The 18,456-nt window shown below is 37.9% G+C and overlaps 2 protein-coding genes across 3 annotated transcripts in view; one reads left to right on the top strand and one right to left on the bottom strand.

The window, feature by feature from the left end:
* The window catches only part of luzp2 (leucine zipper protein 2), a 124,276-nt gene extending 120,833 nt beyond the window's left edge, over nt 1-3,443 (bottom strand). Inside the window, exons 1-5 of the mRNA XM_028595879.1 lie at nt 3,013-3,443; nt 2,311-2,382; nt 1,551-1,610; nt 1,296-1,355; nt 903-1,118 (exon numbers count right to left, since the gene is read on the bottom strand). Of these exons, the coding sequence (XP_028451680.1) occupies nt 903-1,118; nt 1,296-1,355; nt 1,551-1,610; nt 2,311-2,382; nt 3,013-3,346 (742 nt within the window). The 5' untranslated portion in view covers nt 3,347-3,443. The remainder of the gene's footprint in view (nt 1-902; nt 1,119-1,295; nt 1,356-1,550; nt 1,611-2,310; nt 2,383-3,012) is intronic.
* Nucleotides 3,287-6,211, top strand: LOC114559068 (uncharacterized). Of its 2 annotated transcripts, XM_028583492.1 has the most exons (4): nt 3,287-3,717; nt 4,165-4,278; nt 4,538-4,745; nt 5,402-6,211. In XM_028583492.1, exons 1-4 carry the CDS (start codon nt 3,539-3,541, stop codon nt 5,861-5,863), a joined length of 963 nt encoding a protein of 320 aa, XP_028439293.1. In that variant the 5' UTR covers nt 3,287-3,538; the 3' UTR covers nt 5,864-6,211. The 2 variants fall into 2 exon arrangements, with proteins under 2 accessions (XP_028439293.1, XP_028439300.1); XM_028583499.1 differs by lacking the exon at nt 4,165-4,278.
* Nucleotides 6,212-18,456: the final 12,245 nt, after the last annotated feature.

The following is an 18,456-nucleotide window of genomic DNA, read 5'->3' as shown; positions in this document are numbered from 1 at the left end:
CGGTCAGTAAAGAATGTAACTGTTAACTTACTGCGCACATCTGGACAGCAGTCAAGCAATATGAAATGCTAGTGGTTAGTATTACGGCTTGACTCAGAAACTGAGATTAAAATTTGGGTTCCATCGACTGATCTTAATACCTGACTTTTAGGGACAAGCCCGAGCAAATGAGGAACAAATAGGTATAAAAAAATGACTAGTGCCATCATAATAACTTAATCAGAGTGATATGTGCCAGAAGATAAAACATGTAAAACATATCAACTGTAGAAGCTGTTCTTTCTAAATTAATAAATTAAGTATCATAAAAGAATATGGTAATGCCATGTGTGCATTTAGACATTAGGAGGAATCAAGTAAATACACAGGTGAGGAATGTGTGAGCAAAAAAGGACACATACAGTATGTCTATGACTCTATGAAATAGGGATGACATGATGAGGATATTTTTCCACTGGTTAATAAACTTGTGACAACCGCTTTGTTACAGATAACTGTCCAGTTATAAGCAACACTTCTGTCAATTTTAATGGCAACTTCACTATGTTGGGGTTTACGACAAACCAGTCATCAAAATTAAATTGGCTAATTATTTTGCAGATGTTATGCATTTGTAAGGATTCAACACACTGCATAACACAACAATTTGATGAGCAAGGCATCTGTCAGCTTCAATGGAAATAGCTTTCACCTGCTGCATCTCTCTTAAAAATTAGTGCCCTCTGCAGTTGTGGGACTTTTGTGATACTACTAGGGAGGAATTTGTTTAGTGAAGGTATAACATGTTTGTGCTAACAGAGTGGTTCTTTTTGTTTTGTCTGCATTGGTCAACGTGCTCAGACAACCTCATTTTAAACTTGCAGTCCATAAACAGACTGAGAAATATGTCACTCAGTACATACCTTGCATTTTTTTCAGCTTTTTTGTTTTGCGCTTGGACTTGGACTTTTTGGGCTTCTTGTCCTCAGATGATGCTGTGTTGGCTTCAGAATCAGAGGACTCATTAGATGAGGAAAGGTCAGTTTCATCTGAGTCATCTTTCTTCCGTCCAGATTGTTTCTTTACAGGTGAGATCTTAATTGCTGTCTCAGCTCTCCTGTCATTTTTGAGCATAAGAGCTGTGCAAAACAAATAAAGTGATTTAACAGCAGATGTTTCATCACAATCAACATACATGTACATTTATGAGCTTGTAATCTCCTCAAATCATCTTTACCTTCTTTAAGTCTCTCCCGGAGGAAATTTCTCTCCTCAGTAAGCATGTCAATCCATTCTTTTAAAGGTGGCATTCTCACCTTTTTGCCTTTCAATGGTTTGCCTAGCCTCCTGCAGAAGTGTCTGTGAAGTAGAGTATTCTGGAACAGATGGAAGCCTCATAATGAAATACTATTACATTTAAAATGTTTGACAATCTCTCTCTCTCTCCTTAGCCAATAGCAAAATGGCAGATAATTAAAGCTGCATAAAACTAAAATTATAAAACTGAAAATATAAATTCCATTTTTAATGTTTCACTGAATGTAACAGTCTATGAAACAAATGCCACATACCGTTTTCTCTTGCCTTTTCTTTTGCAGAGGTTCCTGGATGGTCATGCGGAGGTGGAAGCACTGTACATTTTGAATAAAAGATATAAATAACAAATTTAGAGAGATAATACCTTCGCTCCAAATTATGTCAATGTTCTTTTTTGGCCAGTAATGTATGTTTATGTCTAAGTAGCAGCCAGGTCAAGGACATAAGAACTTCTTCAGATAATTTTGTATGTTGGGGATTCATTTTGGATTCATAACAACTATTAGTAAGTTTTAGAAATGTAGTATTTGTAGTAAGCTTTATAAAAAACACATAAAATACAACATACAATGCTGAAAAAAGTCAACATTATAATTGAACAATTTCAGTGAGGGCTTAGTAAAATTAACCTTACAATAGCTTATATACAGCACTGTATACAATGTAATAAAGCAGACACCCCCTTTTCAGCAGTATTTCTTTTGCTGATTTTTCTTTGTGTGACTTAATGCAGCACTAAAATATTGATAAGTATGTCAGGATTTAAAAAAGGGTATATGTTACCAACAGTACATGTAGATACTAGTAACCACCTGTGTTTTGAAAATCTCCAGGGAGGATCTCTTTTGGCAGCAAAGTTTGGGTGTTATTTTGACAGCATCTTTTTTATCTCCATCATGAACAACAAACTTTAGTTTCACTATTCAGTTCCAGTGTTTTAAGAGAACAATAAACAATCTTTATAACAACAATACTACATTATAACAACAATACAGACAAAACGATGTAGGATACCTTTTTCATGCATCTTGGCATTTGCAGTTTTTTTCTGTGCCTTATCTTGTGGAGGCTGTTGCACAGACAGGTCTGGGTGGAAGATTACACAAGACAAAACAGAAGAGAATAACTTATTAAGCATCATGTTTTAGTGTCACTCTCAATGTCAAATCACTTATTACTGCTTATTGTTTATTAGGAGGGGGTTGTGGGAGTAACGTTATCATTTCACTGTGCAGAGACATGAAGATACACACTTTAACCTGATACTTCAGCTAAGTCAATGTAGCCTAATGTAAGTTATATATAAGCACCTTTAAGTGCACATTTTTTAGAAGTAACGTTAAAGTTATCCCACAACAGTATGCTAACCATTTTTCACATTAGCTAGTGTTGTGTAACGTTAACAGTGTAACTTACTAAACAATGATATATACTAAACCTAAATACTTACAAAGCTGGTGTACAGTGATACCGTTATCCATTGTAAAAGAGAATAAATAATAATAGGCTTTTATAGCTAACGTTGACCTTTACCAGTAAGTTGGAATAACCAATACAGAAAACTAGCACGCAGTTGACCTGGCTAACGTTAGCTTGTTCTTGCTAGCTAGCTAGTTAGCAAACGTCACTATAATTTTGTAACGTTCTGAATTTTATAACATACTTTTCCGTCAACAAATTAGCAAGATCAGTGTTTTCTTATGTTACATTACATACCAATAATTTTGTCCGTGTCATACTGAGGTTTCTGACACTTTCTCTTGCCTCTTCGGAGAGCTAAGGATTCCATGCTTAGGTTGTTTTCAGATCTTCCACGCTCTTTTCCCTCTTCCTCCTCCGCCTCCTCTCCACTGTCCTCGGTAACGTTATCTGGTGCTAACTGCAGAACTGTGGAAGTTTTTCTCGTTCCGAGGCAAAATCCCAAGTGGAGCTCTGGAGGCACCTGGATTTCCAATGTGTTGTCCCAAGATGATACCACTGTCAGAGAACACGGCGCTCCAAATAGTTTGATATCATTAAGAACGTTTATGATGTTTTTGTTAGGGAGCATCTCTACAGATAGGGGCGCTATGCATTTTAACAGGAGGCAAAACACTATTCGACAGGGAACACAAGACCGCTCCCGAAAGGTCACCCTACTCCGTCTCTGATTGGTTAGGTTTACGCGGGCAATTAACGTCGCTGAAAAAAAAAAATAGGCCAGCAAACCTCACAGACCAATTTTACAATCCATGGTACGGTCATGAGTCTGGAAAGTAAAATATTGTGTTTGACTGAAGGAAAGCCAACTAAAAGGAAGACAGTCAAGCTGATTAGATGGCTACAAAACAAAAAGCTTTTGAAAAAGAAAATAAGGTGCAAGTTATGTCAAAATGCAATGAAGCTGAAGAAGAAACACAACTCAACAGATGTCTATAGATGGTATGTGGCATAACCTTACTAAATTCACTTCATTTCCTGTTTGTAGGCTATCCCTTTCTTTGCACTGTTGTATTATTTTCTTCATGACTTTATACTCTCTCTTTTTTATTTTTTACAAATGCTGTGCAGTTTCAACCATTTACCAATATGTATCATTGTTTGTCATGTTTTTTATAATGTATTTATAGTGTTGTGGTGTTGTTGTATTAAAATGTTAGGGGTTGACTAAATTTACTGAAATGTTCCATGGTTAAATGGTTTTGTCCTAATTCAGGACTATCATAGGCTACTATAAAAACAATGCTTTACACAATATTTGTTAAATGGCTATTGGTTTTGTTTATTAAATTGTGTTTATTAAAATGTTGTTAATTACATATTTATTGTATATAGTATTTACTGTATCATGGAAGGTTTACTTACGTTAATTTAAATTTTTTTATTCAGGGTATGCCGACACAAGAGCCACAGGGGAAGAAAAATAACCAAGACAATAAGAACTGGATCTGTCTTTGAGAATTCAAAATGCAGTTTAATTTCATGGATGAAATTTTTCTACAGGTAATCCAGATGAGTTTACTGCATTTTACCAATAATTTCACTGCAATCCAATAGTTTATAATCTTTATAATGACTGTATTTACATAGCTTTATTGTTCTAAGATGTTATAGCAAGGCGGTATACCGCAATACTGCATTCTGTAGCTATATTTAATTAATGAGGGACATAACAAAACACAATTTTTTCCCAGCCTGTAAAATGACTATGTTGTGATGTCCGGAAACATTTAATAAACAGGTTCATTTTCTTCCTTATCAGGTTTTCACAAGGCTTGCGACTGAGGCAGGTTGACATGAAGACAGATGGCATAGCAAAAAGCTCAACAACACTCTCAAAGATGGCAGCTTGTGCAAGAAGAGTCTGTAGACATGCAATGAAGCGACATGAAACAAAAACTGGAAAACGCCTAGGTGATGAAAGGGAGTTTGTTGTCATAGACGAGAGCAACTTTCGCCATAAACGAAAGGTAGGCAGTTTGTGGCTAAATGAAGTCTAAACTATCTGGTTTACCTGTGATGCAGATTGTATACAGCAGGTGTGTCAGTCCGCAAACTTCTTAGCATTGTGATGTCATGGCACAAGTAAGATAAGAACAATTTATGAGAGAGATTGTAATTTCAACAAAGAGTCCAAAACTGAAAACTGGCGTATAAGTGGTCAGCCCCAGTACCAGATTCGGTGCCTGCTTGGACCAGAAGCATTTAACCCAAACCCTAACTAACTGCAATTTTTAGTTCTACTTCTTGGTTCAAACTACCATTTAGTTTGTAGTGATTGTGAAAAGCAAAGTCATAGTTTGAATCAGGGATGTGTAAAATTGCTCAACATTCACATAGAGAATAATAACGAGCAGCACAAAGAATTTTCTTTTTCAGTGTTGCTTGTTTTGATTGATTTACTGAACACCGTTTACGGTACATAATTACTCCATAATTAATTAAAGCCATATTTAAATTTATTTAAAATATTCCCTTGCTCCTGACCAATACCCATTGTACATTTTTCATCTGTAAGATACCCTAAAGTGGTAAATAAAAATAGTAAAGTCATGGCATCAAGCTGTATCACTAATACAGAATGGTACCAATGGTGAAGTGTTAAAGAGTTTACTTGTATTTACAGTATGGTCGTGGGAGAATATCCAACAGTTGGAGGCGCAAGAACTGGGTTTTTGGAATGCTTGGAGTAAAAGGAAAACATCGAAGACCTTTACTGAAGCTGGTGAAGAGGAGGTCCCGCAACCATTTACTTCCATTGGTGGTGAAGCATGTACGCCCTGGGACAGTAATCATTAGTGATGAGTGGAGGGCATATAGGGGCGCTCTCACCAATTTGGGTTACACACACTTCACCGTGAATCATTCAAGGTGGTTTGTTGATCCTGTTACTGGAGCTCACACTCAGCAGCTAGAGAGGGCATGGTTAACATACAAATCAATAATTTGGCGGCTTAGGGGAAACAGAACTGAGAAACTTTTGAAAGAACATCTTGCAGTTATAGAATGGACTTACTGGCTTGGAAACAGGCATAGGAAAGGACCTCTTGGTCGTTTACTGAAAGACATTCGGGTCACGTTTCCCTGAGAGCTGACTGGCTTCAGATATAAAGAACATGGTTGTGTCAAGATGGTGCACTGTGTGTGCCTCTCATCAATTATTACATATGAGTCATAGACCTTAGGAGTTACTATACACTTTAAAGGAAATTTTGTCTCAGGAGGTAGAGAAGTCAAATTGTTTAGTGATTGAGTGTATTTACCTATTTTAGTGTTTTCTGTTTTTTGTGGTTCAGTTGAAATAACAACTGATTTAACAATATAAAATTATTGGGGTTTCCAAATGTGACAAATGTTATTGTTTTTTTATGTGACATGGTATGTGAAACTTAAATCTTGTTGGCTTTAGAGTATGAATTAAAGTTTGTTAATATCATGAATGAGTTGTCTTAAATGGTTTTTGAGCTTTAAGATAATACTGTATTATACGTAAAATTCTTCCAACTAAATAATTCACAATTAAAAGTCCAAAATTATAGTTTAATTTTTGTAATTTATAAAACAAAAATGTGATGCCCAAATAAACAGGGATGACTTTATTTCAGGGGCCACAAACATGATGAAGTAATGAAGAAGTAATGTTTAGTTAGTCTTGATTACAACACTATAGTTCATTAGAATATATGTATACTGCTGTGACTGGTTCAGGTCAGCACTTTATTTCAGGGGCCGCAAACATGATGAAGTAATGAAGAAATAATGTTTAGTTAATCATGATTACAACACTATAGTTCATTATAATATGTGTACACTTCTGTGACTGGACAGTTTTTAGTTCTGTCACTTAATGATTGATGAAGAAGACATGAACATCATTAATAAATCAGAAGTCATGATGATTCAAATACCTTAATTAATGCATTAATAAACTTATTGTTTCTGCATTAAGTCATGCATGAAATACTATAAATCCATGTATATTAATGATAGTTCATGAAGTACTACATGAATGAATTCATGCTTTTTCATGCATGAAGTCATGCATGAATTCATGATAATTCATGTACCATTATTATAAAGTGTTACCAAAGCTTTTTAGTAGAAATAAGCCAGGCCTACATGTCAAGAAATTAGAAGTCCCTGAAATAAAACTATGGTATCTGTGATTACAACATTCAATAGCTTTCAGATAGTGGACTTAAGACTGTATGTTTACATTGAACAATATAGAGAATATACAGAGTCGAAAACACACATATACTCTCCCAAACACAGCTCCTGCTAAGAACAGTGCAGTGGCAGGCAAATGTTCCCATGCAAACATCAAATACAAAAATAACTCCTCTTCATTTTCAGTGTAAGGTAACACAAAGGCAAACCCATCTTGTCACAAGCCACTGAAGAATGCATTGCTCTAGTTTCACCACCTTAACACATCATAAGTGATTCCCTTACAGAAAGAGACTATTGCCAGGTGTAAAAAGAGAGCGAAGCAAAGGCGAGAAGTGGCCAGAGGGAGTGTGCTTTTATCCATCTGGATGAAGACAACTACAGGTGACAGGGAAACAGTCAGAGGAGCTTGTCTGGGCACGATATCACAAGTGAAATCCCGGATACAGTACTGCTCTTGCCTGGTTCAGATGTGTGGTATCCCTATTCTTAAATAAGTAACATGACATTAAAATTGACAGAGCAGAACAGTAAATACAGAAGCCTGTAAACTCTACCTAAATGTCAACAGTCAAAGAGAAGTGTGGCAGATTCTACATCATTTTATTTAAGATATGATAGAAATTATGGCCATTATAGATGATTCTGCTTATACATTTTTTGTTTAATCATTTAGTCATTCGGTCTATAAAATGTCCCTTGCAATTACCAAAAATCTCCAAATGTCTTGTTTTGTCCAAAACCCAAACATAATTAGTTTAATATCATAAAAGACTAGCCAATATTCACAATTAGAAAACTGAAACCAGGACATTTGTTTATGAAAATTACTTCCAACTATTAATCTGTAGGTTGATTAAAGGGGTGATGGAATGCAAAACCAATTTTACCTTGTCATAGTTGAATAATGACAGTTTAGTGGGTAACTAGGACATACATAGAACCTCTAAATCCCATTGACACCTCTTTCCTCTGCAAATCTCACAGTTTGAAACTGCCTCTGAAAACGGGCAAATCTCAACAAGCCGCCTAGTTGACGTCAACTCGGTGGCTCCTCCTCATTTGGCTCTAGTCTCTCTCTTTGTCACACCCCAACATTTACATAGGCTACACAACTGACCTGAGATCAGTTAGTCTTCTGAATCTAGGTCGGGCAGATCTCAGAAATTGTATTGTTCATCTGCTATTTTATTATTTTACTATATTACATTCACTTCTGAGACTTTTTTAATGCGAGAAATCAACTATGTAGAGGTCAAATATGGGCCGTTTTACGAAAATTGCTGTCTAATTGCAAATTTTGTCCGACGGAGTTCAGCGGCCGGTGCTGCCTGTGTAGCTGGCTGGCCGCCTGGCCTTCCTTCCTTCACAGACCCCGGCCTGCTGTGAGGTAGATTGAGCTCCGTCAGGGCTGGCAGCCCACGGCACTCCATACCCGCGCAAAGTCACTGTTTTGTGGGTTAATGGACTACCAAACGCCGTTGCCTGGACAGAGCTCCAGGGCCTGCAGTTCCCCTCTTCCTGATAAATGGACTGTGTGTGAGTGAGAGCGCAGTCAGTGAGCTTGTTACGCCAGCAATCTCTTACCACAGGTTCCAGTTAATCTTATAATGTGTGTAATTATAATGTGCTGAGTTATTTAAACAATCAATGAAGTGTGAAATAAACATCTCTTGTCCGCGAGTCTCATTGATAGAGCACAGTAGCACCTAACAAAACCCTTACAGTTCACAAATATTCATTAAATTGAAATCTGACACCATTGTTAGCTTTGTAAGACCTTGGGATAGCTGTGATATAAGTGCCGTGACGAAATTCAATCAAAAAAATAAATATAGCTACTATAGTTATGCCGAAAGTGTAGCTAGCTAGCAGCGATCTTTTCCCATTGTATTGAATGGGACATATAGCTAGCTAGCTGCTCCTCCAAAACCACCAAAACGCCTGACGTTCATAAAAATGCCTTACATTGAAAACAGACACAACGTTAGCTTTGTAAGACCTTGGGGTAGCTGTGATATAAGTGCCGTGATGAAATTCAAACTGTAAATATATTATAGTTGTGCCGGCAGCCGGCCGTGGAGCCCCGTAGTGCAGTAATCCACAAAGGGTGACTTTGCCCTGGGTATGGAGCCCAGCAGGCTGCCGCTTTCTCGTCAGACTGTGTGGAGCTCCTAAAGTCTGACACGTCATACCAAATTTGCAATTAGCCATCAATTTTCGTAAAACGGCCCATATTTGAGCTTATATTTGAAAAGTCTCAGAAGTGAATTTGGTAATGAAACATTGCAGTGTCATCAGCGCGCGTCTCTAATGTGTGTGTATGGGGGATTCGCTCAACCAATCAGTGCGCATCTCTAATGTGTGTGTATGGGGGATTCGCTCAACTAATCAGCGCGCAGCTCATCTAAATATTCATGACCATACCATATTTGGAAGAAAAGCTCTTGTTACAAATAGGGCCAAAACACAGGGATGTATAAGGGCCAATAAAATATCAACCAGGCCATTTTCAGCCCAACCAATGTTACATACCCCATTAGGAGAGTAAGGAACAGTGTGAAATACACTATATAATCATTCTATCACCCCTTTAATGGATTCAACTTTAAAAGAGAATAAGATAGAGAGGGAGGCTAAAAAAAGCAAGAGGCAGAAAAGGAAACCCGAACAGAAAAGGTTCTGATTACAAAGGTTATGGAGGCTAGTCTGACTGGAATGAATGAAGAATGACTGGCTTGCTGCTATTATTTTGGTTGATTACTAGGCGTCTTTAAACCCCGACTATGCTGGGATGCATATCCGATTTGCAATCTGCATAATACTGACAGGTAAAAAAGAAAATCACTCACAGGAAGTGTCTTTCTGGTCTCATTACCGCTCTTATTACAGAACCGAGTTAAAGAATACTACAGTCTGCTTTTTTTTTTAAGATTGGGAGTATCAAATTGGTGCCCTCCTCTGTATTCCTGCTTGCGTCTACATAGAGAGTAGTTAGATATCAGGGCTCATTTTCCTCCTCTTAGAAGAAATGTTTTGCTGTCAGTCATTCTTTTATAGTTGGAAAAACAACCTCCAAGACTTGAAAGTTGCCCGCCCAAGTAAAATAATCTACTGCAGTAAACATAAAGCCCTAATTTGGTTTTTGGTTTTATATCTTCAGTTGCTCTTTTTTTCTTGAGTTGTGCTCTGCTTATACCCGACATCCACAAAATGGTTATGGTTACCACCTAGCTAAATGTAATGTAACACCCCTGCAATGCATATTCTTGTGTTAGGGTTAATGTTCAGTTATGTGGGAGAGAGTTTTTTTGAGTTGTTTTAAAAAGATTGAAAGTTGACCTCAGTCTCAACTTTTAAGCCAACACTGACTTGAGAGAAGTCCTTAAAATGCTCAGAAAAATGAAAATGTGAAATCTATTATTCAATGGAAACTGGGTAAACTTTATTTACTGAGGATGGTTATGACTGAAAGTTATAGAACAGCTAATAATGGACCTTGGGGTGAGATAGTTTTGCCAACTGTTTTAGGGGTGGTGATTCAACTTTATGGTCATTTTAAGGGCTGCAGTTTGTGGTGCTGGTACAGTATATTGCATTGTGTTGTGTACACAGAGGTCACCTGGGTCCGGACCTTTGAATCCACCCACTCTACCGAGTTAACTGATTTGTGTGGCATCATGACATGAAACGGCGGTTTCTCTGTTGAAAAAGAAATCGATCCAATGAGCACCACAGGGCTTTATTTTCCTCCGCTCCACTCTAAAAATCCTGGCAAAACCAGTATGTTGGCATGGCTACGCATCAGTGTCGACTTAAAACAATGTGAGATTCAGGCACATACTTTGGTTTCTAGTCTGATGGAGATTGGTTAGAGTGGAGGCAATGTCAGACTGGAGATGGAAAGGGAGTGCAACGAGTTGACAATTCTGTCAGATATCAGGCAAACATAGAGGTGTTTCTAATATTTGTCCAACACCAGACCTGATATATATTTTATGGTACAACGTATTCAACCTGTTTGATCAAATCTGCATTTGTAAACCAATTAGAACACAACTAAACATTGAAACAAGACTAAGCACGAGCTACGAGCATCTGCGAGGCTGCGCTAAACGCTATCGTAAGCCTGCTAACGTGGTCACAATAACAATGTTGTAACATGCTGTTGTGTAGCAGGTATAATGTTTACCATGTTCACCATTCCGAGCGCATTTTAGCTCCTACAGTGGCCAAACCCAAAATTAGCTCTTAGTATCTCCATCATTTACACGGAGCTGTTCTAGCCACTCCAATATTAACTTTGGTCTTGTTGCTTTGCCTGTCGCATTGTCGTTTTAATTCTCTTTTTGCCTTCCCTGGCATTCGTCACGTTGCTGAGTCTAAGAGGGCAAAAAGTGGAGGTATGTCCCTCTTCGGCTAATGCATTTTAAAAATGGAGGCGCAACATGGCTGCCATCATTCGAGCTACTCGCTCGTATGTATTCTGAATGATTCTAAATGGCAGATTCTACGCTTACGAGAATACTTTGATTAGTTGGTGGAAGTAATTACACATTAATGAGCACATATTTGTGAAAGAACAAAGGGGTTTTTGCTAAGAATCAGGGATTCACCAAAGTAATTTCGACACATTGTCTGAAAACCATGAATGGCTGTACAACATGTTGTCCAAGTCCATTTTGTAGATGTTGAGATAGTATTTACCAGGATACCTGAAAACCCTGACCTGCTGGTGGCGCTACATAAGTCAGGGGATCACACAAGATTCACCCTTTGGGGAGTGAGAATGTCTTTACAATATGTAATGGCAATCTGTCCAATATTTCTTAAAATAGGTTAGTCTGGACCAAAGTGGTGGACCGACTGACAGACTGACCAACAGACCAACATGTCTGAAGCCATGCCGCTAGCACGGCAACAATATACAGCATGCATTGTAAAAAGTTTGAGACAAATTCAGACAGATGACAGATAACTATAACTGTATGCAGACGTGTATAAAGTACTAGAGACCCAGACTTGAGTAAAAGTACAAGTGCTCTATCAAAAATGTGACTTGAGTAGAAGTTGAAGTGCTCTTTAAGCACCACACTTAAGTGGAAGTACTAAAGTATTCAACATTTTTTGTTCTTAAGTATTGCAAGCAGTTTATTATAAAATGTACTACTCAAGTACTGAAAGTAAAAGTACACGTAAGAAAGCAGTCAAAAGTTTGAATATCATACACAAGGACAAGGAATGATTCGTAACATTTTTATAATTGTAACTGTTGGGATTTTAACCCTGTGCATGCTGGATAATGTGTATTAGCTGCTCCAGGGCTCCTATCAGAGAGCACGAGTCAAAAGGTAGTAAGATGGTGCATTACAGGCAGTCACAAGCTGTACATTGGTGGCTATATGAAGGACGTTTCTGAAATTAACCCAGAAAAGGTACATTAATGTCACAGCTGTTATGACTACTATTATCTGATATAACAGTGGGTTATTAATCACTTATTAACAAATATTGAAATATACTGAAAAAAAAAGTACAATTATCACACTGTGCAAGTAAAATGAACATCCTCTCCAGCACAGTAATGATTAAAGCCCCCAAAAACGTATCACACACTAGCAAGTAACGTGTGATGAACAGTGGAAAGTTAGCAAGCTAGCAAAATACAGATAAACTAGCAGCTTCACATCACAGGGTGAAACGGATAACATTCAGTACTCACGGCAGACTGAAACAACTCAGGAATAGCTTTATCTGCTGCAACAATAGCTAAATAGAAAGAGTACAAACTTACATCGTCTCTGACTTCTGAACAGGCAACCGCCGTGATGAAAAGAAACATGACGCAATCTCGGGATTTCTTACGTAACTAATGTAGCCGTAACTACGCACACTGTAACCTCTCTCCGTAGCGTGAGGAATTCACAACAGTAACGAGTAACGATGCAGCACAAAAAAAAATGTATCAGAGTAAAAGTATTAAACTAATTGAAAACATTTACTCAAGTAAAAGTGGAAGTAGGAGAAAAAAAATAATACTCCAGTAGAGTACAGATACAGCCTTTTAGTACTTAAGTACAGTAGTGAAGTAGTTCTACTTCATTACTAATACATCTCTGACTATATGACACCGTCACTATTCCTGAAAAGCAGCAGGTTATCCATAAAAATATCACCTGCAGTGTGGTAAAGAAGATTCCACGGCATATCTAGAATGAACTGTATATAGATTTTACAGCTCTGGGCCTGTGTGCGTTGCCCTTTCTTTCATTTGAGCCACTGGCCTTCAAATAGTTTCTGAATGTCCACAGCCAGAGAGCAGATGACTACATCAGGCAAAGAGACACGGTGCACGCTTGTTTAGCACAGCGGATTTAAAACGGAGGCTTTCACCCCGGGATGTGGCATCATGGGGCGCTCACGAAGACAGGCGCTGAGTTATGTATCTGTCTACTTTCATCAAAAACCACTCATGAGATAAGACTGTTGGCCACACACGCACACACACACACACCATTCTTACCTTTAAATGATAATTCAGCCTGCTGAAATGGGAGTTATTGTCTTTGCCTCTCCAACTCTTTGAGTCTTTGTAGTGTGTTGCTCTATGGTGATATCAACCATCTAATGTGTTCAAAATGAAATACACACAACAAAATGCGACTGGTTAGTACTAAGGAAGTCAAAGCCAAAAGAACAGAAGATTATGTTCAGAATCTATTAATCTTTCCGGGTTTTTTTTTTTTTACATTTATTTTTTGATTTATACATTGTCAGTAAATAGTGAAATATGCCAATCAAACTTAAATTTGAGAACCTGTTCTTTTTGGCTTTGCTTAAAAAATTACGTACACGATTCATTGATTATAAAATATAAAAGGTTGCTGATTAATTTTGTTGTTATTAGATACAATATCATACGAAATTGAAAATATATATAAGTATAAAATATAAGTCTTACACAAATCAGGATTACTTTTATTATGAGTAGTAGTAGTAGAAGTAGTAATTGTTGTTGTAGCAGTAGCAGTAATTTTTAAATGTGTGCCCCAGGTAATTAAGAGGATATGCAATTGACTCCTCCATACCAAGCAGGCTGAAATGTGATCCATCTTTCACTACTACATGACACTGGCTTCCTGTAAAATCCAGGATTGAATTAAAAACTCTGCATCCTCCCAGAATGCAGAGTTTTTTGTGGTTCCTCCTTTTAGTCTAAAAGACTAAAAGAGCCAGAGCTATCAGGCTCCTCTCCTGTGGAACCAGCTTCCGGTCTGGGTTTGGGAGGCAGACAACGTCACCACATTTAAGAGTAAACTTAAAACTCTCTTCTTTGATAAAGCTTATAGTTAGGGAGTGAGGAGTTGCAGCGTTCGCCTAGACCAGCGGGGGAGGGTGTATAGCTCCAGACACGGCACCCCTTCTCTTCTCTGCTTCTCTTCACAGTCGTCAGATTCATCTACCAACCCTTATAGAACTGGCTCAGGTTTGCATTGCACCAGCTCTTAATTATGCTGTTATAGTTTTAGACTGCTGGGAGACTTCTTCATTTGACGCACTGAGCTCCTCTCTCCTCTCTCTTTCCATCTGTGTGCATCCATGTCCCAGAAATGCTTGTTACAAACCTAGCTCTGGGGAGCTTATTCCCCTGAGCTCCCCAGTTTTCCTTGGATTAGGGTGGCACATAAATCATGGTTGCAGCTGTCGCCGTGGTCCTGCTCAGCGCCCTGCTACACCATGAACTACTACAACTTCTATTTCTAGTCATAGTTCCATTATCTTTATTGTGACTATTATTGCCATTGTTCATCACACCCCCAACCGGCACCGTCAGACACCGCCTACCAAGAGCCTGGGTCTGTCTGAGGTTTCTCCCTAAAATAAAGTTTTCCTCACCACTCAAGGTTTCTCCCTAAAAGGAAGTTTTTCCTCGCCACTGTCACACTAAATGCTTACTCTTGGGGGAATTACTGGAATTGTTGGGTCTTTGTAAATTAGAGAGTGTGGTCTAAACCTACTCTGTCTGTAAAGTGTCTTGAGATAAATATTATGATTTTATACTATGAATATAATTTAATTGAATTATGAGGCTTGACAGAAGGCCTGCCAATATGACCATTATAAGTCAGATTAGACTGGGAAATTGAATTAAATGAGTAAAACTCAACTGAAATAAAAATATTAATGAAAATCATTGATGCATTAGAATGGCAGCTTGAGGTTATACTGACAACTTAAATCCCCCCCCCACACACACACACACACACACACACACACACACAAACAATGGATGTCAGTCAAAAGTTCTCTATAGTCTCTCTCTCTGTGTATCTTGTTGTTGTGTACTGACTGTTATTTTAGACCTGTCAAGCCACACCTTTTCTTCTTCTTTTTTGACTCCTGATGTAAACCACCTGTCTACACAGCTGCTTGCATTAGCTCATTGGCTAAGTATTATACATAGATGGCAGTTTTTCACTTCCTTTCATTTATATTTCCTTAATTTTCTTGCTTTCCTATTTTTCCTTCTTATCCTTACTTTATCATTTTCTTGTCTGCCATTGTTACAGAGTTTGGGCTCAGAGATAAAGCTGCCTGACCAACGAGTAGAGCTTTTTTTTTTAACTTGATCTGCATGACGATCCTGCATTGGCGAGCATCTGCTGCTGATTCCTCTCTCTCATTACATCAACTATGTATTCACGCCATAACAGTCTCACTTGATGGTGTCATATGGTCATGTCAGAGTGCAATACACCCACGAAGATAAGAGAATACAGGAGTGACATGTTTATGTATAAGCCCTATGACCGTTAACTGCACTGCTATGCAATCACACTGATGCAAAGAAGCTCATGTTTGATTTCCATTATTTTAATGCAAGAAATGCACACGTGTTCCTCCTACCAGATATTCCATTAGCTAAATGAGGCTCACACACTGAGTGCAAAGTGCAAATTATATTTTCATGTCACTGACAGTCCGAAGGCTCACAGCACTGTCACATGTCTTGGGGCAAATCTAATCTGTCGGGAAAGGTCAATAATGTGACACTGTTGGAATCTCCGGATTGAGCTCCTGTGATCAGAGTCTTTGCAGGAACCTGAAGGCTTTTTTTTGTTTAATGTCTGTTGTCTCTGGGCGGTAATCTTTTATAACAGCTAGTGTGACATTGCACGAATACAACCCCCGTTGCTCAAATCCCTCAAAGTGATTTTCCATTAACCTTGAAATGGTGACTGACTTTCCTTAGATGGCAGTGGAAGCTCGGAGCAATTTTTCCCCACGTCCCGCTTGATGAGGAATCGAATGGTCGAGAGTCTTACGAATGTCAGCATGCAAGAACTAATGTTAAATGTGAGGAAGACATGAATCTGAATGTTAATTTGTCTGTTAGTTCAAAGGACACATCACATTATGTTATTATGGATACAGTAATGAATAATAATGTAAGTCCTGACAAATATAGTTTCTTTAAAGAGATATTAATGTATTCTAAATGTTATTTCAGTTCTTTATTTATTCATCTCAATAAAACCAAAATCAGAGACAAGGCCATGGGTATATATTGTAGATGTACAAAAAGTTAAATTCAACATGGCCTTACTTCGTCAAGCAACATTATATCAAACCTAATGAAACATCAGTGACAATTAATCTATGTTGGGATTATTGAGGAAATACAAATAAACATAATGTTGAACATTAAAGTGAACATAGTCCCAGTCTTTCAAATGAAAAGTTGAATTTATAAGGAATAAAATGCACCCTAACTCAGTTCTATTACGTATACTCCAGGATTTTTCCACTACTGGCATACATTGTCTGGTGTGATCAGCATGGGGGTTAATATTAGCTTTAGATAGATACAGCTGTTTAAAGTGCTCATATTATGCTTTTTGGCTTTTTCCCTTTCTTTTGTTGTGTTATATATCTTTTTGTGCAGGTTATAGGTTTACAAAGGGAAAAAGTCCACCCCAAAGGGACTTACCATCTCCAAAAGAAAACACCGTTAACAAACTGCTCCAAACAGCTCTATTGTAGTCCAGCCTTTACTTCCGTGACGAACGTGTGCCATTTTGTAACACACGTTATAATGCTCGCCTAGCTGCTAGCGTGGCACGCCCTCATACTCTGCTTCTGACCAGCCAGCAATACTTACCTAGGTACTGCACATGTGCGACTCCCAGCAAAGATGGGACAGAAGTGAGATGCCTCACTCTGTAGCTAAAACAGAGAGCTCAACACACAGGGTGAAAAGAAGAGCTGCAGCAATATGCAGTAAAGCAAAAATATGCTGTTTTTTGAAAATCAAACCATGTAAACCTATTTTGATATAACCTCTAAATACAATTACAAACACGAAAATGAGCATTATATGAGCACTTTAACAGAAATTACTGAGTCTGCTTGCTGACTTTATGACCATGTATTACTCTCTGCAATTCCCAGATAATTCCATTTGTTTTATCACAAAAGTACAACATAAAGGCAACACAATTCAATTTAAAGGGGCACTCTGTCAGTTGGGACGCTCACAAGAGACAAAGTAAACCAAAGAATGGTCAACACTGAAGCAACAGAGACAACAATATCCAGACTTTAAGTCCTTAGTAATCTCCTAAAACACTGTGTCCTACATTGTTGATAATGCAAATCATTGGCCTCTTTTGTGAGGACCTCCATGCCTAGTAAATGTCTTTCAGACTGGCTTTCTGTTAAATAAAAGTCTCAAGCTCAATTTGAGATAACTGTAATGACATTGTTAGTGTTGATCTCCCAGACTTTGGAAAGCTCCATTTGGAGCCAAACAGGACATTAAACAAATTTTTGACAGAATGGATATGAAACTGATCTTCATGTGTAAGAATCTGTGGAGTGCCTATATTTAATATGTGTTGCACATTTCTATAAGATGCTTTATTTTTTAACAAAAAGACAAAACAAGTATATCTTATATCCAAAAACATCAACTGCTGTAAAGGATCCCCCGTCAAATGAAAAGAGACAACTGTCTGAGCCAGAGTTCCTCAGAAGGTCAGTCTCTGTGAGTCAAGTGATAGTCTGACCTTCACGGCTCCTGCAGAATCGATAAAGCAATCTAATCATGGAACGTTAGCCAGGGTTCAAAACCAAATTATGTCGGAAGAAAGGAGTTTAGGATTTGTGGGAAACCTGGTAAGTTGGGGCAGAATGTTAAGTGTAATTTCATTAATTGGCAAGCGCATCAATGTTTGCTTCATCTGTTATACATTAAAAGAACATTTGGGGCCTCTTGAAGGTTCCTGGTTACTAATCATCTCTGAGTAATGCATGCAGTTAATCTTGAAAAAGCCACTTTGAAAAAAGGTAAATTGAAATGTACAGTACATGCACACAATACCTTTGTACTACTGCACCTACCTTTACTCGCACATTCATTTCACAGGTTTTTACATGCACAGATGAAAAAGATTCAGTTAATATCCCTACATTTACTCCAAGCTCACAGTGTTAATTAATCAGGTAGAC

The sequence above is a fragment of the Perca flavescens genome, chromosome 1 (genome assembly GCF_004354835.1).
Source record: "Perca flavescens isolate YP-PL-M2 chromosome 1, PFLA_1.0, whole genome shotgun sequence".
Taxonomy (NCBI): Eukaryota; Metazoa; Chordata; class Actinopteri; order Perciformes; family Percidae; genus Perca; species Perca flavescens.
Note: the sequence above shows the minus strand (reverse complement) of the source record. Positions and strands in the feature narration are given on the sequence as shown.